At 43.7% G+C, this 24047-nt stretch overlaps 1 protein-coding gene across 4 annotated transcripts in view; it reads right to left on the reverse strand.

Annotated features, from left to right (window-relative positions):
* LOC110496254 (collagen alpha-1(XIV) chain) overlaps positions 1 to 24047 on the reverse strand; it is an 87166-nt gene that overhangs the window by 58882 nt on the left and 4237 nt on the right. For 3 of the 4 annotated variants that reach the window (XM_021572039.2, XM_021572040.2, XM_021572042.2), the window contains exons 3-8: positions 23278 to 23394; positions 14529 to 14669; positions 14297 to 14401; positions 1615 to 1767; positions 1208 to 1327; positions 751 to 915 (exon numbers count right to left, since the gene is read on the reverse strand). In XM_021572039.2, coding sequence (XP_021427714.2) covers positions 751 to 915; positions 1208 to 1327; positions 1615 to 1767; positions 14297 to 14401; positions 14529 to 14669; positions 23278 to 23394 — 801 coding nt within the window. The remainder of the gene's footprint in view (positions 1 to 750; positions 916 to 1207; positions 1328 to 1614; positions 1768 to 14296; positions 14402 to 14528; positions 14670 to 23277; positions 23395 to 24047) is intronic. The other variant, XM_036952831.1, reaches the window with a different exon arrangement.

The raw sequence follows: 24047 nt of genomic DNA on the forward strand, positions 1-24047 counted from the left end.
ATTTGTCTTCCAACAAGACAATGATCCAAAACATAAAGCAAAATCTACAATGGAATGGTTCAAAAATTAACATATCCAGGTGTTAGAATGGCCAAGTCAAAGTCCAGACCTGAATCCAATCGAGAATCTGTGGAAAGAACTGAAAACTGCTGTTCACAAATGCTCTCCATCCAACCTCACTGAGCTCGAGCTGTTTTGCAAGGAGGAATGGGAAAAAATGTCAGTCTCTCGATGTGCAAAACTGATAGAGACATACCCCAAGCGACTTACAGCTGTAATCGCAGCAAAAGGTGGCGCTACAAAGTATTAACTTAAGGGGGCTGAATAATTTTGCACGCCCAATTTGTCAGTTTTTGATTTGTTAAGAAAGTTTGAAATATCCAATAAATGTCGTTCCACTTCATGATTGGGTCCCACTTGTTGTTAATTCTTCACAAAAAAATACAGTTTTATATCTTTATGTTTGAAGCCTGAAATGTGGCAAAAGGTCGCAAAGTTCAAGGGGGCCGAATACTTTCGCAAGGCACTGTAGATGAGTAGATTGAGACATCTCTAGATTACATATCACTACACTGGGCAGGTGTCAGAACAGGTGGCTTCACATTCAAACCAGATTTCCCAAATACTGTATAAATGTAAAAGGTGAAAGAATGCCCTCCATCCGTCAAGAAAATTGCATCTGCATTCAATCTGTTTAACTACAGTAGTATATGAGCATGTAGAGAACTAAGATGAGGCTTTGTCTCATACCAATGGCAAACAGCTCTATTCCCGCCTCTCTCAGACTCCGCGCCGGGGGTTGGACATCGTCTTGAGACTTCCCATCTGTGATCAGGATTCCAATTTTGGGAACGCCGGCCCTGGATCCAGACTCGGGTTTGTAACTGTTCTCAAGGATGTACGTCAATGCAAGACCTACAGTGGAGAAGATCAGTATACTGTCTAACTCTTGCATACACAGGAGTTCTTGAGGACTGTCACATACAGTATTAGCGTCTTTGTTGGGTTATTGGGTTCCCTGGCTAAATCTCTAAGATATGGTCAAAATGTAATGGAAAACGGATTGTCAATCAGGTTATCTGGACATGTAATAAAATGTGGTAGAATAACATCATGAGCGTAATTTGTTGCCGGGTGGCTAATGTGTATTATGTGGAGTTCAGTAGTATTACAGAGTACAGAGGAAGAAAGGATTCCTTTCCAGTACCCGTCAGTGTGTTCCCTCCTTTGTAAGGAAGGTTCTTCACAGCGTCGATGACTGCTTCTTTGGTGGTGAAAGTGTTCAGGTGCCACTCAATCCTGGGATCACCACTATACTGAGCCAGACCTGTGTAAAGGGAATCAACACTCAGGGTAGCTTCTCTCAACACACAAACACACGCTGTTACTGTACTGACGAGCATCTAATCATTTATTACCCAGATGAAACGCAGCAGCACAACGACACAGAAACTACAGTACCCGTGACTTGAGTGGGTGGGATAGAAAGGCTAATCATCTAATCATGAGCTCTTTAGCAACGCTGCTTTCTCATGCTTATAATTGTAATGATGATGACAATGATAGGGAAACAATGTCACTGATGATGATAAAGAAACCAGTAAAATGACTCGCCTATCCGTGTCTTGTCAAACTCCACATGGAAGGCGCTAACCAGATTCTCCAGGAACATGCGGACCAGACGGAAGTTTATCCGTCCGATACTCCATGATCCGTCCACCAGGATCACAATATCCGCTATGGCCGGGGTCTTACACATGAACTGCTCTGTAAGGGAAAAAGATACACAGACCAGATTATGTTTAAACCAACATACTAATGACAAAGCATTCAAACAATAGCCTAGATAAAACACACGAATATACAACATACCACTACTGAGTGTAAAGGGGAAAGTAAGGTCACTGAAGAGAGTAACTTATCAAATAATGGTAAACTGAATCAAACAATAAATAACTGAATCAAACAACAAAAAAGCATTTGTAATTCTTTGAAGTGCAGCTTAGGTCCAAAGCATTTGTTTATTCAGTTTAATACATCCTCCCACGAAATTCCCTGAAGGGCAATTTAGTGTATAATTCATGCAAAAATAATGCTAGTGCTCATGAATACACCCAGTCAATGAAGAGAAAATAGGCCTTGATTAGGTGACATTTTATTTAGACACTCTATGCTACATAGCGTTTCACATAATAACATATCTCATTATGCCTCCTCTCACAATCTGTGCCGATCTATTAAAGTAGAGAGGCCTGTCATTAGACCATAAACAGACATGATGACAGCAATGTGCTGGATATTATCCTGATCCGACCTACTCAGATAGCGTGAGTGAAAGCCATTGGAGCCAGAACTCTCTCTCTGTGTGGATTCATAAAGTTTCTGCAGGATATGCACAAATCTGCATTGAATACTGTATGTATTTTAAGTTCAGGAAAGAAACTCTGACTTTCACAGTTCAGAAAACTGTCAGACTTTCAGAGTCTTATAGGAAATAATATACCCAGAATCAAGATTTTTTTTGTTGACAGTATATTTCTCCTATGCCAATTGTTGTGTGTGAGAATTGTGAAATTGGGTGACCAGCAAAGACACAGACAACTAGAATAGGGCAGCAGTTTATTGTTTAAAAGCAAAATACTGTAAAAGTAATCCAGCATTCCATCAGCCTTTATGGTGGATTACAATGATTGATTTCAGATTGTAAATTAGCTGTAGGTGGTATGTGCCACTTTTCCCATCGAGCGTTCAATGCACACAGCTGCAGTGGCACACAAATTCCGTCTGAGCTGAGAGGACCGATATCTTCTGGATGTTTTGCTCTACCTCTGGGGAGAGAGGATATACAGTATATAACATCAATGTAGAGATCATCACTTAAACAATATTTCAATCAAAAAGGTGTGGTTGGGTTCAAATCCATGCAAAAGATAAACATGCTGTACATTACTCTGTTGGTTGGAAAAGATAGAATATATCATTCAATAACCATCTTATCCCCCAGATGTCGAACAAATACTTATCAGGCTGGAACATGTTATGCAATCTAGGGTAGAACTGCATTTTTTAAGAGTTGTTTAATTTGCCATTGACAGAAACAGAGTGGTCTATCACTTCCTACAAGTCTATACCTTCCTGGAATTTCTGTTTCCAAACCAATCAATATCTCAGCATAATAGACCTTAGTAAAGGAAGTAAAACAAAAAAAAGTGTTTTATGTGTGTCAACCTCATAAAATAACCTCCTGTTTCCTGAACATTTAATTGAAGGGCAGGGCACCATTTTGGAGTGAATGAAAGAGCATTGTCTGAGTGCCTTTAATAGCAGGGCAGCAAACATAGCCAGGTGAATAGACGGTGGGAAGATGGGGAGTGAGAGTAGAACAAGACATCTCTAGATGACATAGCACTACACTGAGTAGGTGTCACAACAGGTGGCTTCACATTCAAACCAGTTTTCCTGAATACACTATATATAAGAAAGTATTTGGACACCCTTTCAAATTAGCGGATTCGGTTATTTCAGCCACACCCGTTCCTGACATGTGTATAAAATCGAGCACTCAGCCATGCGATCTCCATAGACAGACAGTAGAATGGCCTTACTGAAGAGCTCAGTGACTTTCAACGTTGCACCATGATAGGATGCCACTTTTCCAAGAGAGGTATAGGAGGCAAGAGGGTGGAGAGAGTGGTAGACACTATACAGACAGGCGGATAGGAGAAGGACACTGAAAAGCAGAGGGGATAGTAAGAATGGAGAAAGGGAGAGGGTTGAAAGAGGGAGAGAGAGATTCTTTTAGAACATAGCTATTAGTGGAGGACCTCAGGCGCTTGTGGATCTGATGGGTCACAGGGTCAACAGTCAAGGCCAAGCCGGGGTCAGGGTTAAGGCGACTGCGGTAATGCCTCGAGGGAGAGGGAGCCAAGAGTTCCCATTCCTCCATGTCAAAGCAGATCCATGCACCGCTCTCTCATCCGCATCCAGATTTATAATGTGTGCAATTTACAAACACAGAGGAGAGAAGTCACCATCGCCTCAAGATAAGGGCCTAACATTCCTCTCCAAAAACATGAAAGGGCAAAGTAGTTGTGTGCATCGGCTAGTAGCAGATTCCAAACGTATGTCCACTAGGCAGATAACCTCAAAGGTCAGCTCATTAATCTACAGTATGAACATGGCAGGGTTAAAGTGATCTATTAGTGAAAGCTACACGTGACAAAAGTGACACGTATGCACAGTACCAGTCAAAAGTTTGGACACACTTACTCATTCCAGGAATTTTTGTAGAATAATAGTGAAGACATCAAAACTATGAAATAACACATGGAATCATGTAGTTAACAAAAAAGTAGCTACCCTTTGCCTAGATGACAGTAGTCACCTGGAATGCATTTCAAGTAACAGGTGTGACTTGTTAAAAGTTCATTTGTGGAATTTATTTTCTTCTTAATGCGATTGAGCCAATCAGTTGTGTTGTGACAAGATAGGGGTGGTATACAGAAGATAGCCCTATTTGGTAAAATACCAAGTCCATATTATGGCAAGAACAGCTCAAATAAGCAAAGAGAAACGACAGTCCATCATTACTTTAAGACATGAAGGTCAGTCAATCTGGAAAATTTCAAGAACTTTGAAAGTTTCTTCTTCAAGTGCAGTCACAAAAACCATCAAGCGCTATGATGAAACTGGCTCTCATGTAGCCCAAATAAATGCTTCACAGATGCTTCACAAATAAATGCTTCACAAGTAACAGACACATCTCAACATCAACTGTTCAGAAGAGACTGCGTGAATCAGGCCTTCATGGTCGAATTGCTGCAAAGAAACCACTACTAAAGGACACCAGAAGAAGAGACTTGCTTGGGCCAAGAAACATGAGCAATGGACATTAGACTGGTAGAAATATGTCCTTTTGTCTGATGAGTCTAAATTAGCTATTTTTGGTTCCAATCTCTGTGTCTTTGTGAGACGCAGAGTAGGTGAACGGATGATCTCCGCATGTGTGGTTCCCACCGTGAAGCATGGAGGAGGAGGTGTGATGGTGTGGGGTGCTTTGCTGGTGACACTGTCTGTAATTTATTTAGAATTCAAGGCACACTTAACCAATATGGCTACCACAGCATTCTGAAGCGATACGCCATCACATCTGGTTTGCGCTTAGTGGGACTATCATTTGTTTTTCAACAGGACAATGACCCAACACACCTCCAGGCTGTGTAAGGGCTATTTGACCAAGAAGGAGAGTGATGGAGTGCCGCATCAGATGACCTGACCTCCACAATCAACAGACCTCCTCCCAATTGAGATGGGTTGGGATGAGTTGTTGCGCAGAGTGAAGAAAAAACAGCCAACAAGTGCTCAGCATACGTGGGAACTCACTAACGTGTCATCAAGACAAAGGGTGGCAACTTTGAAGAATATCAAATATAAAATCTATTCTGGATTTGTTTAACACTTTTTTTTGGTTACTACACGATTCCGTATGCGCTATTTCATAGTTTTGATGTCTTCACTATTATTCTACAATGTTGAAAATAGGGAGTCCCATAGGGCAGCGCACACTTGGCCCAGCTTCGTCCGCGTTTGGCAGGAGTAGGCCGTCACTGTAAATAAGAATTTGTTCTTAACTGACTTGCCTAGTTAAATAAAGGTTCAATAAAAAAAATGAGTAGGTGTGTCCAAACTTTTGACTGGTACTGTATATACACACACATACTCACTTATTCCTATACACTCAGTGTACAAACCATTAGGAACACCTGACCTTTCCATGACATAGCTTTCAACTGGATTCAAATGGTCAATCTATGACGCCTTGTTAATTCCACTTAAATCAGAGAAGATGATGGGGAGGAGACAGGTTAAAGAAGGACTTTTAAGCCTTAAGACAATTGAATGGGTGAATGCAAGACAAAAGATTGAAGTGCCTTTGAACGGGGTATGGTAGTAGGTGCCAGACACATCTATTTGATCGTACCAAGAACTGCAACGCTGCTGTCGACAGTTTCCCGTGTGTATAAAGGATGGTCCACCACTCAAAGGACATCCAGCCAACTTGACACAACTGTGGGAAGCATTGAAGTCAGCATGGGCCAGCTGTCACGATGTTGAAGGTAAGTCAGGTGCAGGAGAGCAGAGATGGGTGATAACAGGCGCACTTTATTCAATTTACGCAACTACTCCAAACTCCCTCTGACAATAATACATGTGATCAGCCAGTGGTCCCTCTGACAATAATACATGTGATTAGCCAGTGGTCCCTCTGACAATAATACATGTGATTAGCCAGTGGTCCCTCTGACAATAATACATGTGATTAGCCAGTGGTCCCTCTGACAATAATACATGTGATTAGCCAGTGGTCCCTCTGACAATAATACATGTGATCAGCCAGTGGTCCCTCTGACAATAATACATGTGATCAGCCAGTGGTCCCTCTGACAATAATACATGTGATTAGCCAGTGGTCCCTCTGACAATAATACATGTGATTAGCCAGTGGTCCCTCTGACAATAATACATGTGATTAGCCAGTGGTCCCTCTGACAATAATACATGTGATTAGCCAGTGGAGCTCCACACCAGCCCTCCTACCCCAGTGGCAAATCTAAGCCTAATAATCTCATAGGGTTGACATTATTCACAGGAGCTGTCTCCGAGGAGCTCTACCATACAGTAGAATGATGATGAAATAATGCAGAATAAACTACACTAAACAAAAATATAAACGCAACGTTTAAAATGTAGGTCCCATGTTTCATGAGCTGAAGCAAAAGATCCCAGACATTTTCCAAACGCACATTTGGAAAATGTATTTCTCTCAAATGTTGTGCACAAATTTGTTTACATCCCTGTTAGTGAGCATTTCTCCATTGCCAAGATAGTCTATCAACATGACAGGTGTGGAATAGCAAGAAGCTGATTAAACAGCATGATCATTACACATGTGCACCTTGTGCTGGGGACAATAAAAGGCCACTCTAAAATGTGCAGTTTTACGTCTCAAATTTTGAGGGGAGCGTTCAATTGGCATTCTGACTGCAGGAATGTCCACCAAAGCTGTTGCCAGAGAATCAAATGTTTATTTCTCTACCATAAACTGCGTCCAACGTCTTTTAGAGAATTTGTCAGTACGTCCAACCGGCCTGACAATCGCAGAGTACGTGTATGGCGTTGTGTAGGTGAGCGGTTTGCTGACATCAAGGTTGTGAACAGAGTACCTCATGGTGGCAGTAGGGTTATGGTATGGGCAGGCATAAGCTCTGGAGCGACGTGTACAACAGCGTGTTCCAGTTCCCGCCAATATCCACCAACTTCGCACAGTCATTGAAAAGGAGAAGGACAACATTCTACAAGCCACAATCAACAGGCTGATCAACTCTATGAGAAGGAGATGTGTTGCGCTGCATGAGGCAAATGGTGGTCACACTAGATACTGACTGGTTTTCTGATCCACATCCCTACCTTCCTTTTAAAGGTATCTGTGACCAACAGATGCACATCTGTATTCCCAGTCATGTGAAATCCATAGATTAGGGCCTAATTAATTTATTTCAATTGACTGATTTCCTTATATGAACTGTAACTCTGTACAATCTTTGAAATTGTTGCATGTTGCATTTATATTTTTGTTCAGTACATAAGGAGGAATCTCCATGCTTTCCTCCCACAGGCATCTCACAGACTACAGTAGAACCAATAATACAAGCCTCAATATAGCAATGCTAGTTTTTTCTTAATGTTATTCTAGTATATGGAATATGTGGCTGAAATATGTAAGGCATTAGATATGAGCAGTGCCTTATTAATAGTGATCGAATGGTGTATGGTTCATCTGTACGGTTCTTACTGGTCCATTGATATCAGATTATGATTGGTCTCTGGCATTCATAATTCTCTAGGGGATTCAGGTGGATTTTTCCTCATGCATTTATCTGAAAACAACGCAGGTATAGGCTAATGTTTTTCGATGGGTAACTTGAAAAGAATCGACTTAAAATCCTCGGCCTTATGAAGGATGTTGTGACAGAAGAATCTCCCTATTCTCCAATAAAATCCTAAATGTGTCTACAGAATGTATGGCCTTCTGTCTGCATATTTTCCACCGTACTTTCTCATACCATAAGCTTATGATGCTTATGAAGATGTTTAAGCTAAGAGGCCACACGGCCCCACTCCCAGTGAGTGATGGGACTACAGCGACTGGGGCAGAGTGGAACAGGTAAAGCCTCACCTCTGGGCATTGGCTTTGTGACTGTGAGGCGATGCAGCATATGAAGAAAGGGCCGCGCTGTCAACCAAGCGAGGATGTTACTCGTTTATCTGTCAGCCCCATACGGTAGAGAACCGAACAATGAGCAGACAATGTGACAACGTTCAGACGTTGTCGTGGGAACCCGGGGGAAATTACTGTAAGTCAAACTTGTCCTGCGAATATTCAAATGCACTTCTGTCGCTAGAAACAATTAACCACAGACTGGAGGAGTTGGGTGATGTGACAGCCACACTGACTCACACAACATCCTGGCAGGTGTTTGTGTGACATCTCAGAAAGTGTACACTCCCTCACTCACCCAAAACCAAAACCAATAACAACAAAGGAAACATCAAACATTTTTCATAAGAAAACTGTCATCAAAAGTTCAAGCCTCAGAGGCTAAACACGTCCACCTAATAAATGATGCTGGTCAACAGAGGCCCATTCCCTCGGGCAATATGGACGTGATCACGTGGCATCTTTTCTCTGGATGGGGTTGACTAGGTGACTATAAAACGTGTGCCCGCCTAACTGCCTGAGAGCATCCGTCACCTGTCACATTCCTAACCCTTCTATTTCTACTTGGGACTCCAAATGACTCTGTCTGAATGTCAAGTTCCATTAATGAAGCTTTTTCTCCACGCTTCATAACTCAGTAAAGCCTGCACTTGCATTAATGGAATGCCAGACTCTCTCTCAGTCTAGGCCACAGCACTATTTTGCTCACTTTCAATTTGGCTTTATCAACAGTGGATCCGTCTGCGATGAGGCATGCTCTGTTGATTCATCGTTCATCGTGATTTGTAGCATGGGGAAATGGCATTGCGTTGAGTTGTTTGTTGATTGCTCATTTTGTACATAATGTATCCGGTAAGTTCGCTGTGGTCTGTATATGCATCAGCTAAAGCAGGGATGGGCAACTGATGGACCGCGGACCACTTTTTTTTGTTAGCCTGCAGATCAATGGTAGAATACACAAGGTGCCATTTGGAAATTTGGTTGTGCATCAGCAGTTTATCTTGTTATGTCAGTCAATGACAGTCACTCAATTAGCCCATGTCAGCTAACATTATTTTTATTGGAATGTTAGTCTAGCGACCAGCTATCTAAATCATGGTCGAATGATCGACCTGGGGGCCACCATTGATCATCAGATATCATGTTAAAAAAGGGAAACATTTGTCTCTACCCTTTGGCAAAAAGTGAAGAATTGCAGGAAATTAGCTGTAAAATTGCGAATTTATCTCTCCACCTCATGACAAAATGAGTAGAATTGCATGAAATTAGTTAACACGGGCCCCCAAAAGGCTAGGGCCGACTCTGACTGCATGTGTGGGTATGGATGTGGGTACGCAGCCCCTCATGATGAGTCCGATTTGCTGTGTCCTCCACCCCCATCAAAGTTGTCCATCCCTGAGCTAGAGCCATGTATAGTAAATGGGTTCCTTTCACCACAAGCTGACAGACCGAGCCAGCCAGGTGAATTTCTTTTGCAATGAAACTGTTATAAAACCTGTTATAAGACCAACAAATGAATGACATAATACCTGTCACTCAATAGGAAGCAGTATCCCAAGAGTCCAGCATAAAAGTTGCAATGCTCCATTTGTCCAACAAATTATTTCCATTTCATAACAGTGTTTCCTGCGTGTCTTACATGAACAGCACTACGGCTGAAGATCAAAAGTACTATACAGTCTGTTACCAAACTAATTAATTACAGGGAATTCTTTGACACTGAACAGAGAATTCCAACAGTTACATGACTTCAGCCTTAAAAAAAAAAAAAACTCTGACTTAGTACTTGGTGAAAACCCATGTTGGCAATCACAGAGGTCAGACGTTTCTTGTAGTTGGCCACCAGGTTTGCACACATCTCAGGAGGGATTTTGTCCCACTCCTCTTTGCAGATCTTCTCCAAGTCATTAAGGTTTCGAGGCTGACGTTTGGCAACTCAAACCTTCAGCTCCCTCCACAGATTTTCTATGGGATTAAGGTCTGGAGAATGGCTAGGCCACTCAAGGACCTTAATGTGCTTCTTCTTGAGCAACTCCTTTGTTGCCTTGGTCGTGTGTTTTGGGTCCTTTTCAATGCCCTGGCTGAGGGAAGGAGGTTCTCACCCAAGATATGACGATACATGGCCCCGTCCATCGTCCCTTTGATGTGGTGAAGATGTCCTGTCCCCTTAGCAGAAAAACAGCCCCAAAGCATAATGTTTGAAGGTGGGGATGGTGTTCTTGGGGTCATAGGCAGCATTCCTCTTCCTCCAAACACGGCGAGTTGAGTTGATGCCAAAGAGCTCCATTTTGGTCTCATCTGACCACAACACTTTCACCCAGTTGTCCTCTGAATCATTCAGATGTTCATTGGCAAACTTCAGACGGGCATGTATATGTGCTTTCTTGAGCAGGGGGACCTTGCGGGCGCTGCAGGATTTCAGTCCTTCACGGCGTAGTGTGTTACTAATTATTTTCTTGGTGACTATGGTCCCAGCTGCCTTGAGATCATTGACAAGATCCTCCCGTGTAGTTCTGGGCTGATTCCTCACCGTTCTCATGATCATTGCAACTCCACGAGGTGAGATCTTGCATGGAACCCCAGGCAGGGGGAGATTGACAGTTCTTTTGTGTTTCTTCCATTTGCGAATAATCGCACCAACTGTTGTCACCTTCTCACCAAGCTGCTTGGCGATGGTCTTGTAGCCCATTCTAGCCTTGTGTAGGTCTACAATCTTGTCCCTGACATCCTTGGAGAGTTCTTTGGCCTTGGCCATGCTGGAGAGTTTGGAATCTTCTGTGGACAGGTCTTTTATACAGGTAACAAACTGAGATTAGGAGCACTCCCTTTAAGAGTGTGCTCCTAATCTCAGCTCGTTACCTGTATAAAATACATCTGGGAGCCAGAAATCTTTCTGACTGAGAGGGGATCAAATACTTATTTCCCTCATTAAAATGCATATCAATTTATAACATTATAGCATTTGACATGCGTTTTTCTGGATTTTTTTGTTGTTATTCTGTCTCTCACTGTTCAAATAAAAAATTAAAAGTATAGATGGATCATTTCTTTGTCAGTGGGCAAAATCAGCAGGGGATCAAATACTCTTTTCCCTCACTGTACCTCAGGTTGCTCTTATGTCTTGTGAAAATACTGTGTTTTCCAGACACCCAAGAGGATTAGGAAAGTTAGCCATTCTTCAAAACACTAGTTTGCACCTGTCATTGCTGCATTTGTGCTGTTTTACAAGGCAAATTGTCACATGTTCATTCACTACTGCACAGATATTTAATCGCATCTTAATCAACAAAAAAGCTAAATAACAACCTCATCCTTCGCTAAACAGCCTCAAAAGACACCACTACCATAACATCTTCTGTCCCCATCTCTTAGCTGTTATTCATGAGCCTAGAGAGAACCTCTCTGTCCTCTAAGCAGCCCTGCTCGTAGGCTACTACAGACCACTAAATGTCTTCTATGCTTAAAATATAATGTGTGGTTCCTGGGGGCGACACTACAGCGCGTTAGGGTTCCCTGAAGAGTGGGGGGAATCAGGAGCAAGCTGTGATTTCATTATCTCGCCGGCCTCTCCGGATACAGTCCAATTACCTCCGTGTGAACAAATGACCATGTAATTAAAGTTAAACAAATGGGTCATGTCATCGCAGCGTAATACTGTCTGGCAGCACCACCTCCCCAACCACCTGCTAGTTAAGGGACATTGAGGAAGCGTAATATCCTCCTTGACCCCCAAGCGACAGGGCGGATGATAAGCTAATGCTATCTGCGCTAACTTGAGCAGGTAGCAGTGTAGCCAGCGGGAACTGAAAGCAGTCTAGCTGAAAGGTAAAGGATATGGTCTGGTACTGGTTGTGGTTATTGGTTCAGATGTACTGGTAACTGCTTATGCCGCTGCATATAGAATATACCTAAAAGCTGGAAGGACAAACATAAACTGGAAAGAAATGAAAAGACGTTAAGTAATGCCTATGATAATGTTATGGCAGTGTAATATACCACATGGCACACGCCCATACCCATATACTCATCTAGAGCCAAAAGGGGCTAAAAATCAACGTGTCATACATAAACTATGCCATTTTATCCCTTCACCGACTGACACCAATTACTTTTCGCTCAAAAATGTGTCAATCAACCATGAGCCTCGGATCCCAAACCCCGGCCACTGCACAACATAAGCGCTGCCATGGCGATGCATGAGTCATCCGGCCTTAATTACCTATATGTGTCCCTTATGACACCACCACCACCTCCGGAAGCGCCGACTCTGCCGAGCACGGCCCCAGCAACTTCAATTAGGGCATAAATATAGGGGCCTAATATCCTTCCTGGGCCCAGTTCAGAGAGGGTAGGCGTGGAGGTAAGTGCTAGGTTGTGTGGGACTGAGGCATCTGCCAGGCCTTGGGCACACCTTTATGCCCTCTGGTATATCTGCACACCCAGGCAGGCAGGGAGCTACAGGGGGTTTACTTAGCAAGCCTGGAGCCGTCCAAGAATGGGCCCCGTGATAACATAGCAAAGGTATTCTGCAAGTGTGGGCAAGGAGATAGCTGTCTGTGTCAACTGTCTACATGCAATGGAGAGAGAGAGGGAGAGAGAGAGGGTGAGAGAGAAGGAGGAAGGGAAAAATGAGAGAAACAGTGAGGAGGAAGAAATTAGAGCTTGACAGGGAAAGAAAGAGTTTGGAGAAAGAAAGAAGATAGAGAGTGAAGGAGAAAGAAAAGCCGCATCATTATATCCAAGTTATTTTCCCCTTCTGTCTTTTACTCATAGGCAATTTGAGCATTTTAAGAGACGGCAGGTGATCCATCGCAGACCTCAAAGCACCACAGGGATCCTTACACCACACTCCATAACTGCAAAACACTTTTTGACACCTCAGCCAAATCATAGCTCTTTATGCCAGAAGCACAGACGATCCAAGTCACCATGAAACACAGACTCCACAGGAGTTTCATAAACACTGTTACTATCTTTGTCTGAAAACAAACTCCTAAATCTACCACTAATAGCCTGTTTCATCCCACCAACAGCTTTTACTATCACAGTTTTTTTGTTTTTTTAATTTAAAAAATATTGACACTGGTTACAGACAAGGAGCAATACTGTGGCAGACACTTTGAGATCAATCCTTTGTAAATAATCAATATTTAGTCCCCAGGTCTCTTTTATCTGTTTGAACTCAACTGGAAGGGTGTGTTAAAATACCTCTGCAACTATTGCATACATAACCTTTACCCTGACAGATGTTATTTCAGTTGGGGCTGAATCCTGCTATACAGTATTAGCCCTGAGACATAAATGTAGACTCCTATAACATTACAGCTTTGTATCAGTGTCATGATGACTGGTTTTAAACTTTGTCATTCCAGTTTTTAGATCCTGGCCGATCGTTTACCATAACAGATTTATAACAACTTCATGCTCATTTTAAAAGGAAAACAGTTTAAGGCTTACCTTGGTTTTATGGAACACAGCAATCACAAGTAGATCATTGCTCCAAAATGCTTCAATATCCAGTGCTTTTGGTTTAATCAGATCCTCTCCGGCTCTGTCTGTTTCAGGACCACAAGACAGTGTCTGTGGTACCTCTGGTGTCTTGGAGTCCGATTACAAGTTTTGTTTACTGGGATCCAATGTAGACTTACTTTGTGGCAATTTACAGCCCTGGAATTTCCTTCAAAGTCCACTTGAAATGAAGCACATTGCAGTTGTTGCTCCAATGAGTGAGTGGGAATGAGGATCACATTCAAGGCCTTTCTTCTTTAGAAAAGTTTGAACAAAAACATCACACGGGCAATGTTTTCTAATTGTCGCATCCACTCCCAATGAAAAATGTACAGCTGTCCACTCCACCACCAGGTATAGCCTCAGCACCAACCAAGAGCCCTTTGGAGCTTCAACTTACCTGTGTGTCTTCAAGCTAATCTTCTCCATGTTGATTTCTTGGTTGATTTGAAGACTGAGCCATGGCAATTTCCAGATTTCAGGTTGGTCACTCATACATCCCATACTTACCTTCAGATATCTCATTGTTCTCCTCTGTGACACTGGTGTCTTTCTGGTTTTTGGGGCGTACATTCTGGGGCTGTACGTTCTTAACGTCAGGCTCTGAAAGTTGGGCTGAAACAAACCAAACACAGTTCCATTGACACATACCGTAGAATACATTTTGTCAGCTATTACCTTTTGATTGAACAAGTTCATGAAATCATAGAATAGGTTGTAAAAGGTCTAAGGCTCTTCTCACCCTCAAATGTTCCTAGAAGTGGCTTGCTCTCCTGAGCACCTTTCACAGCAGTGACCTTGACTGTGTATAACTGTCTGGCGTCAAAGTCTATGATCACTTTAGCTTCCTTCTTTGTCACCTCTAGTTCAGTCACCTCTGCATCTGGAATTGGGAGAAAGTAACAAACAAGAACAATCTTTGTAAATATTAATGAAATTGTTTTCACTTGTGTTCTGATTGTTTATTAAATACATTCTATTGAAAATTAGTTTACCATAATAAAAATATACTTTTTGGGATATTTGGACTATTTTGAAATCTCCTTTTCAGGTGGAATGTCAGGAATGACATTTGATGTTGCAACGAAGGATACCACTGGATACGGCAGTAAATGAACTAGGCAGCGGCTCAGCGGCTCTGCAGGAGAAGTAAAGTGAGGCCTGTTCCAACACACCTGAATTACTTCAAGAAGCAGTATGCACAGTACATGGAGACACTCAGTTGGACTCACTCCACTGTCTCTCTTCAAAAACAACTTAACAGGGCTGTGTGAAAACAGGAGAGAACGCACTCCCCGTGTAGCCTACTGATTCTAAATCAATTCATATAAATCGAGCCTGGCAGACCATTGAAGCACTTAAGGGAATGTGGCTAAAATGTACTATTTATGCATTGACCTTAGGTTTCATCCTTCATGTTTTGCATATCAGAACAGAACTACGGAATTACAATTATCCTGACATTTAACACTCGTCTTTAACTGCGTTCACTGTCACGTACAGTTCCTCCTTTGTTACTATTTTGATATAGCTGCTAAGCATGGCCCGAAGGCAACATGTTGCAAATGGAGGTGTGTAGGCATGTTGTAGAAATGGGGGTGCCAAGTCCTGTCAGGTCTTGCTTAAAGATGATGCGCCCATCATAGGTCATTCACAGGTATTATGGAGGCCTCATCTGACACAACTGGACCTTAGGACGCACCCCTATGAATGACTCAAACAATCTTGACCAATACTTCCGAATGTACCGCAGAATACTTGAAAAGCACTGATATTGTCTTTTTCAGCAAAATGTCTGTGTTGATACAGCACACTCTGTATATATTTATATTTGAGACATTTTGCAGATGTTCTTATCCAGAGCGACTTACAGTTAGTGCATTTATCTTAAGATTGCTAGGTGGGACAACCACATATCACAGGCATAAAAATGTACATTTTCCTCAATAACGTAGCTATCAGTAGAGTCAGAGCTAGTGGTGGGGGGGGGGGGGGGGGCTGTTTTTATGTCCTGCCCAATGCATTCTTCAAATAGTCAAATAGAAGGCGAGGCGGATTATTTAAGATACTGTTTGATGAGGTAGGGTTTCAGATGTTTTCGGAAGATGGGAAGGGACTCTGCTGTCCTAACTTCAGGGGGAAGCTGGTTCTACCACAGAGAAGAGCTTGGACTGTGCTGAGCGGGAGCTGCACTTCCGTATGGGTGGGAGGGCCAAGAGACCTGATGTGGCAGAACGGAATGCTCGGGTTGGGGTGTTGGGTTTGAGCATAGCCTGAAGGTAGGGAGGGGCAGTTCCTTTTGCTGTTCCGTAGGTAAACACCATGGTCTTGTGGTGGATGCGAGCTTCAACTGGAAGCCAGTGGAGTGTGCGGAGGAGCGGGGTGACATGAGAGAACTAGGGAAGGTTGAAAACCAGGCGGGCTGCTGCATTCTGGATAAGTTGCAGGGGTTTTATGGCAGAGCAGGGAGCCCAGCCAACAGCGAGTTGCAGGAGCCCAGATGTGAGAGGACACGCTTCCTGTGTGAGGTAGGGTCGTACTCTACGGATGTTGTAGAACATGAACCTGCAGGACCGGGTCACTGCTTTGATGTTTGCAGAGAATGACAGGGTGTTGTCCAGGGTCACACCAAGGTTCTTTGCACATTGAGAGGGGGGAGACGGTGGAGTGGTCAACCGTGATGGAGAGGAAGAGCAGTTCCGTCTTGTTGAGTTTGAGCTTGAGGTGGTGGACCGACATCCAAGTTGAGATATCTGCCAGGCACACAGAGATTACATGTCGCCACCTTGGTGTCAGAAGGGGGGAAGGAGAAAAGTAGTTGAGTGTCATACGGCATAGCAATGATAGGAGAGACCATATGAGGATATGACGGAGCCGAGTGACTTGGTGTTTAAAGAGAAGAGGAGAGGGCTTAGAACCGAGCCCTGGTGGACACCAGTAGTGAGAGTACGTGGTGCAGACACAGATCCTCTCCACATCACCTGGTAGGAGCGGCTGCCAGGTAGAATGCAATCCAAGAGTGTGCATTGCCTGAAACGCCCAGTCCTGAGAGGGTGGAGAGGAGGATCTGATGGTTCACGGTGACAAAGGCAGCGGATAGATCTAGGAGGATGAGAACAGAGGAGAGACAGTCAGCTTTGGCAGTGCGGAGAGCCTTCGTGACACAGAGAAGAACAGTCTCATTTGAATGACACGTCTTGAGGCCTGACTGGCTGGGGTCAAGAAGATAATTCTGAGAGAGATAACGAGAAAGTTGATCAGAGACAGCACGATCAAGTGTTTTGGAAAGAAAATAAAGAAGGAATACAGGTCTATAGTTGTTGATGTCAGATGAGTCGAGTGTTGGTTTCATGAGGAGGGGAACAACTCGAGCCATTTTGAAGTCAGAGGGAACGAATCTAAGAAGATCTCCAGAGATGGTCTGGAGAAGGGAGGAAGGGATGGGGTTGAGCGGGCAGGTTGTCGGGCGGCCAGACCTCACTACTCGTAGGATTTAATCTGGAGAAAGAGGTCAAGGTTCTGTGTGAGTGAGACCAGTGGACTCAATAGGCTGAGTGAATGAGTAGTCGATGTCGTCAACCTTTTTTTCAAAGTGGATGACAAAGTTGTCCGCAGAGAGGGGGTGGGGGGTGTAGGATTAAGGGGAAGGTGGAAGAGTTTCCTAGGGTTATAGGCAGAAGCTATAGGCAGAGATTTAGAGTGGTAGAAAGTGGCTTTAGCAGCAGATACAGATGAAGAGAAGGTAGAGAGGAGGAAGTGAAAGGATGATAGGTCCTCCGAAGTTTAGTTTTCCTCCATTTTTGCTTAGCTGCCCGCAGCCCTGTTCTGTAAGCTCGCAATGAGTCACTCAGCCGCGGAGCAGGAGGGGAGGGCCGAGCCGGCCAGGAGAAATGGGGACAGTGTGAGTCATAGGATGTGGAAAGGGAGGAGAGTTGGGTTGAAGAGGCAGAATCCTGAGACAGGAGGGAGAAGGATTTAGCAGAAGGGAGAGATGATAGGATAGAAGATGAGAGAGTAGTTGGAGAGAGAGTGAAAAATTGCATGACCACCTGGGTAGGGGCTGAGTGGTTAGGGTTGGAGGAAAGGGAGACAGAAAAGGAAAATCAGAGACCTGGAGGGGGGGGGGGGGGTCGCAGTGAGATTAGTAGGCGAGCAGCCTCTAGTAAAGATGAGGTTAAGCGTATTGCTTGCCTGGTGATTTGGAGGGGATTGGGAAAGGGTGAGGTCAAAAGAGGCAAGGAGGAGAAAGAGAGAGTTGGAAAGAAATGAATTGAAGGCAGATGTCGGGAGGTTGAAGTTGCCAAGTACGAAGAGCAGTGAGCCATCGTCAGGAAATGAGCTTATCAAGGTGTCAAGCTTATTGAGGAATTCTCCAAGGGCACCTGGTGGGTGATAGATTACAATAATGTTAAGCTTGAGTGGACAAGTGACAGTGACAGCATGGAATTCAAATGAGATGGACAGGTGAGAGAGTGAGAAAAGAGAAAATCTCCACATGAGTAGACCTGTGCCACCACCGCGACAACCAGATGCTCTTGGACTATGAGAGAAAACATAGTCAGATGAAGAAAGAGCAGTTGAAGTAGCAGTGTTCTCTGGGGTAATCCATGTCTCCGTCAGGGCCAAAAAGTCAAAGGACTGAAGTGCAGCATAGGCTGAGATGAATTCTGGTTCTTGACCGCAGATTGGCAGTTTTTTTACCGATTCATTCTGCATCATTACAGGGTTAAAACAACAACAACGTAAAGGGTTATTAAGTTTAGGTATTCATTTAAAGTGGTTAAGGTTACGGCTATGGTTTGGGGAAGGCTTAAAACAAAATAATTAAAAACAATGCACTGTTTCCATTAAGTATCATCAAGTACTCTCCCTGCTTGCTAGATAATTGTGAACTGCCATGGGGAAGTGATATAAGCAGCATGCTCTGGCTCTGAGCCTTGTGAGTTTGAGCCCAGTGCTATGCTATTTTTTATTTTTTTGCCCCTAAACAAGCCGTCAGTAGGCTACCCTTACCCTAGTCCAACTATAACGAAAGCTGTTTCAACAGCAATGCTTTGGGTGTATTTCATGCATTAGCCAAGGAACCTATCCAAAAAAGATTTCTAAAATAATTGTCTACTCGTGAGGCTTTTGCATTATTCACAACTCACATAGGACTACCTGCAGTGCAAACTCCTTTCGGCTTGTATCCGCCCCCATTTCCAAAACGCGCCTCTTGTCTGGTTACCAAAGACTCACTCCACCAAACATATTCAAATGATTCAGTCCTATAACGTGCTTATTGAGAACGTGCCTCACACATACAATACAATTTATGGTAGTCTAGTACTACTTTTTTTGGAGGAGAAGTGTGACGCTTAAATACAAATCAAATCAAATGTATTTGTCACATACACATGGTTAGCAGATGTTAACAAGCATTTCGCTACACTCGCGAAATGCTTGTGCTTCTAGTTCCGACAATGCAGTAATAACCAGTAATCTAACCTAACAGGTCTAACCTAACAATTCCAAAACTACAACCTTATACACACAAGTGTAAAGGGATAAAGAATATGTACATAAAGATATATGAATGAGTGATGGTACAGAACGGCATAGGCAAGATGCAGTAGATGGTATCAAGTACAGTATATACATATCAGATGAGTAATGTAGGGTATGTAAACAAAGTGGCATAGTTTAAAGTGGCTAGTGATACATGTATTACATAAATATGCAGTAGATGATATAGAGTACAGTATATACATATACATATGAGATGAGTAATGTAGGGTATGTAAACATTATATTAAGTAGCATTGTTTAAAGTGGCTAGTGATATATTTTACATCAATTCCCATTATTAAAGAGGCTGGAGTTGAGTCAGTGTGTTGGCAGCAGCCACGCAATGTTAGTGGTGGCTGTCTAACAGTCTGATGGCCTTGAGATAGAAGCTGTTTTTCAGTCTCTCGGTCCCAGCTTTGATGCACCTGTACTGACCTCACCTTCTGAATGATATCGGGGTGAACAGGCAGTGGCTCGGGTGGTTGTTGTCCTTGATGATCTTTATGGCCTTCCTGTGACATCGGGTGGTGTAGGTTTCCTGGAAGGCAGGTAGTTTTCCCCCGGTGATGCGTTGTGCAGACCTCACTACCCTCTGGAGAGCCTTACGGTTGTGGGCGGAGCAGTTGCCGTACCAGGCGGTGATGCAGCCCGACAGGATGCTCTCGATTGTGCATCTGTAGAAGTTTGTGAGTGCTTTTGGTGACAAGCCAAATTTCTTCAGCCTCCTGAGGTTGAAGAGGCGCTGCTGCGCCTTCTTCACAACGCTGTCTGTGTGGGTGGACCAATTCAGTTTGTCTGTGATGTGTACGCCGAGGAACTTAAAACTTACTACCCTCTCCACTACTGTCCCATCGATGTGGATAGGGGGGTGCTCCCTCTGCTGTTTCCTGAAGTTCACCATCATCTCCTTAGTTTTGTTGACGTTGAGTGTGAGGTTATTTTCCTGACACCACACTCAGAGGGCCCTCACCTCCTCCCTGTAGGCCGTCTCGTTGTTGTTGGTAATCAAGCCTACCACTGTAGTGTCGTCCGCAAACTTGATGATTGAGTTGGAGGCGTGCATGGCCACGCAGTCGTGGGTGAACAGGGAGTACAGGAGAGGGCTCAGAATGCACCCTTGTGGAGCCCCAGTGTTGAGGATCTGCGGGGTGGAGATGTTGTTACCTACCCTCACCACCTGGGGGCGGCCCGTCAGGAAGTCCAGTACCCAGTTGCACAGGGCAGGGTCGAGACCCAGGGTCTCGAGCTTGATGACGAGTTTGGAGGGTACTATGGTGTTAAATGCTGAGCTGTAGTCGATGAACAGCATTCTCACATAGGTCTTCCTCTTGTCCAGATGGGTTAGGGCAGTGTGCAGTGTGGTTGAGATTGCATCGTCTGTGGACCTATTTGGGCGGTAAGCAAATTGGAGTGGGTCTAGGGTGTCAGGTAGGGTGGAGGTGATATGGTCCTTGACTAGTCTCTCAAAGCACTTCATGATGATGGAAGTGAGTGCTACGGGGCAGTTGTTTAGCTCAGTTACCTTAGCTTTCTTGGGAACAGGGACAATGGTGGCCCTCTTGAAGCATGTGGGAACAGCAGACTGGGATAGGGATTGATTGAATATGTCCGTAAACACACCAGCCAGCTAGTCTGCGCATGCTCTGAGGACGCGGCTGGGGATGGCGTTTGGGCCTGCAGTGAAGGAGAGTCCGCATGTTTTGGTTGCGGGCCGTGTCAGTGGCACTGTATTGTCCTCAAAGCGGACAAAAAAAGTTATTTAGTCTGCCTAGGAGCAAGACATCCTGGTCCGTGACGGGGCTGGTTTTCTTTCTGTAATCCGTGATTGACTGTAGACCCTGCCACATACCTCTTGTGTCTGAGCTGTTGAATTGCGACTATACTTTGTCTCTATACTGACGCTTAACTTGTTTGATTGCCTTGCGGAGGGAATAGCTACACTGTTTGTATTCGGTCATGTTTCCGGTCACCTTGCCCTGGTTAAAAGCAGTGGTTCGTGCTTTCAGTTTCACGCGAATGTTGCCATCAATCCACGGTTTCTGGTTTGGGAATGTTTTAATCGTTGTTATGGGAACGACATCTTCAATGCACTTTCTAATGAATTCGCTCACCGAATCAACGTATTCGTCAATGTTGTTGTTGGACGCAGTGCGGAACATATCCCAGTCGACGTGATGGAAGCAGTCTTGGAGCGTGGAATCAGATTGGTCGGACCAGCGTTGAACAGACCTGAGCGCGGGAGCTTCTTGTTTTAGCTTCTGTCTGTAGGCAGGGAGCAACAAAATGGAGTCGTGGTCAGCTTTTCCGAAAGGAAAAGGAGGCCTGTACTCGTTGAAGCCAATTTGAACAATGTTGACTGTCAACACTGTTACTATAGCCTATCCTATTTAATAAACTGTAGTATCAATCCACAATGGACTACGATGAGAATATTCCGTGCCCCCAGCCGCATTGGCGTTGACGACAATGCGAAGACTGTCAATAACCTACAGAACTTGGAACAACGGCATGCAATATTAATCCATGAAACGCGTTGATTGGCCTGTGAATGGCTAAGCCCTCGTCACACCTCAAATGTATTAATTTGTCAAATCCCAGCCCTTTATTGCCACCGCCAGCTACTGCGCCTATAATTCTGGTTGTGAATATTTCTGACACACCCCTGAACCTATAATCCTACTGCCAGTGTTACTACCCACAATCTAGCGCGGCATTCAATTCCACCCCAATCATAATGGTTTGTGTATGTCTGCGGGTGTTGCCCTCTGTCAAAGCAACTCTTCTTCAATGAACAAAGGCTCACTGACTATCTTCTCTCAGGAGCTCCCATTTCAACCCACACAGAATGACAATTCTGACTGAGAAAGAGAGAGGAGGGAAATAGCATTATTTATTTGTTTTAATACTTTTAAAATACTTTTTAATGCGCTCGATTGAGCTTGCCTGGTGCAAAGAAACCAATGTAATAGTCCCAAACCTTACCAATATGGTACTACAGGCAGACTCGATCAAAAGCGCATAGCATTTAAAAAGACAAAACTAATACTATTTGAACACAGGTCTGGAAGAAACGGTTGAAATATCCTCTATTTTGCAGCTGGCATAAGGAGAAGTTCACCAGAGGAAGCTGGCTTGGTGGGGAGATGTGCTCCTTTAGCAGGGTGCCAGAGCTGGGATAAGATTGTGCCCCCCGCCCTGGCCTGCCTCAGGCAGTTTAGATACAGCTGCTTGTGCTCTGCTCACTGGCGCTTACTCCATCATCTTTATCAACACCAGATCAAGGCCAGGCAAGCCACTGGAGCTGCAGCTTTCCCCCTAGCTGCGGGTAAGGTACTGTAAGGACTCAAAGTAAAAGCCATGGTGGAATGTCATGGAGTCGATCTATACATTGGCAATTTATAAATATCTTACCTTAAGAACAACTTGAGAAGTGAAATGGTAGGCTGTACTACACATTGAGTCAAATTCGCCTAATACAGTGTTTCTCAAGTTGATACACGTCGTTGGCTTACTACGGGTATCAATCACAGTAATTAACATAGATTACAAAATGGATGTTTGGAGTTCATTTCCAAACGTGATTATAAAATGGAGGGAAATCACATACTCTGAAGTACTCCTATTTCTTTACTGCAAGTGTGTGCCAAAAACATTGGCTATCTCACTCTCCTCATTTCTTCATGATCATTACCAATCAGTCTGTGTCTTTTTCAACTCCTACTCCAATTACCATTAATGAACTATAGTCAAACCTCCAGAAGCCATTCACGTCATAGGAGACGGGCTATAACCAGATGACATCATCATCTGACATGTAATTGATATGTAATTCTGTTTTTCTACACTGCAAGTAAGAAGCCGTTTGTGAAACACGGAATATAAGTTAGAAAGCGTAGTCCTTCAGGGCCGAATCGTAACTTGATTGTAACATTGCTGGACCTTACCTGATAGTGTGCTATAAATAAATCTGTAGCTTTCAAAGTCTCCTTTCGGCTCTTTCCATGACACATGCAGCTGGGTTGCGCTCAGGACCTTGAAACGAAGTCTTCGTGGAGTGGCAACTAGACAAAAAAAGACACAAAACACAATTTTTAACAATAATTGAACTCAAGAAACGTTTGTATATAATATTCAATAGTAATATTGAATGCATGGTTAATATGACACCAAGACAGTGGTTGGGGTTCAATCAAGTGTCAAAAACAATGTTCTTTGAAGAAACTGTCCGAATTCAGTAACTAGTAGAGTGCGACAGGTTTGGTGATTTATTTTTTGCCAATAAAAATGCATGAAACTTGAGATTCCCGAGTTAAAAGTGATTATGAAACAGTTAGCAGCTAGATTGAACTCCAGCCAGAGTTTGGCAAGGTAACAGGCACTCCCATCTGTGTTTCAAGTCCTAAAAGATTGTATCTTGGCCAAATAACAAAGATACAGATTCAAAGAGTACCACAGATGTCACAAAAAAGCAGTCACATTCTCTCACTTTGCCATTGATAGCTCTCATGTCTCTTTTGGAGGGGGGGGTCTTTTGTGCAGCACTTATCTCAGCATCAAAGAAGCATCCCTGATCTCATCATGATTGCATTTGGCCGGAGCAGTCGAATTGAGGGTGTATTACAAAGCGTGTGCTCTTTACTTTGAGGCCTTTTCAGAGGAGAATGTGACTTTTTTTCAATTGTAGCAGCGACAAAGGGAAAGGCACTGGAATAGC

Source organism: Oncorhynchus mykiss, chromosome 18 (assembly GCF_013265735.2).
Source record: "Oncorhynchus mykiss isolate Arlee chromosome 18, USDA_OmykA_1.1, whole genome shotgun sequence".
Lineage (NCBI taxonomy): Eukaryota > Metazoa > Chordata > Actinopteri > Salmoniformes > Salmonidae > Oncorhynchus > Oncorhynchus mykiss.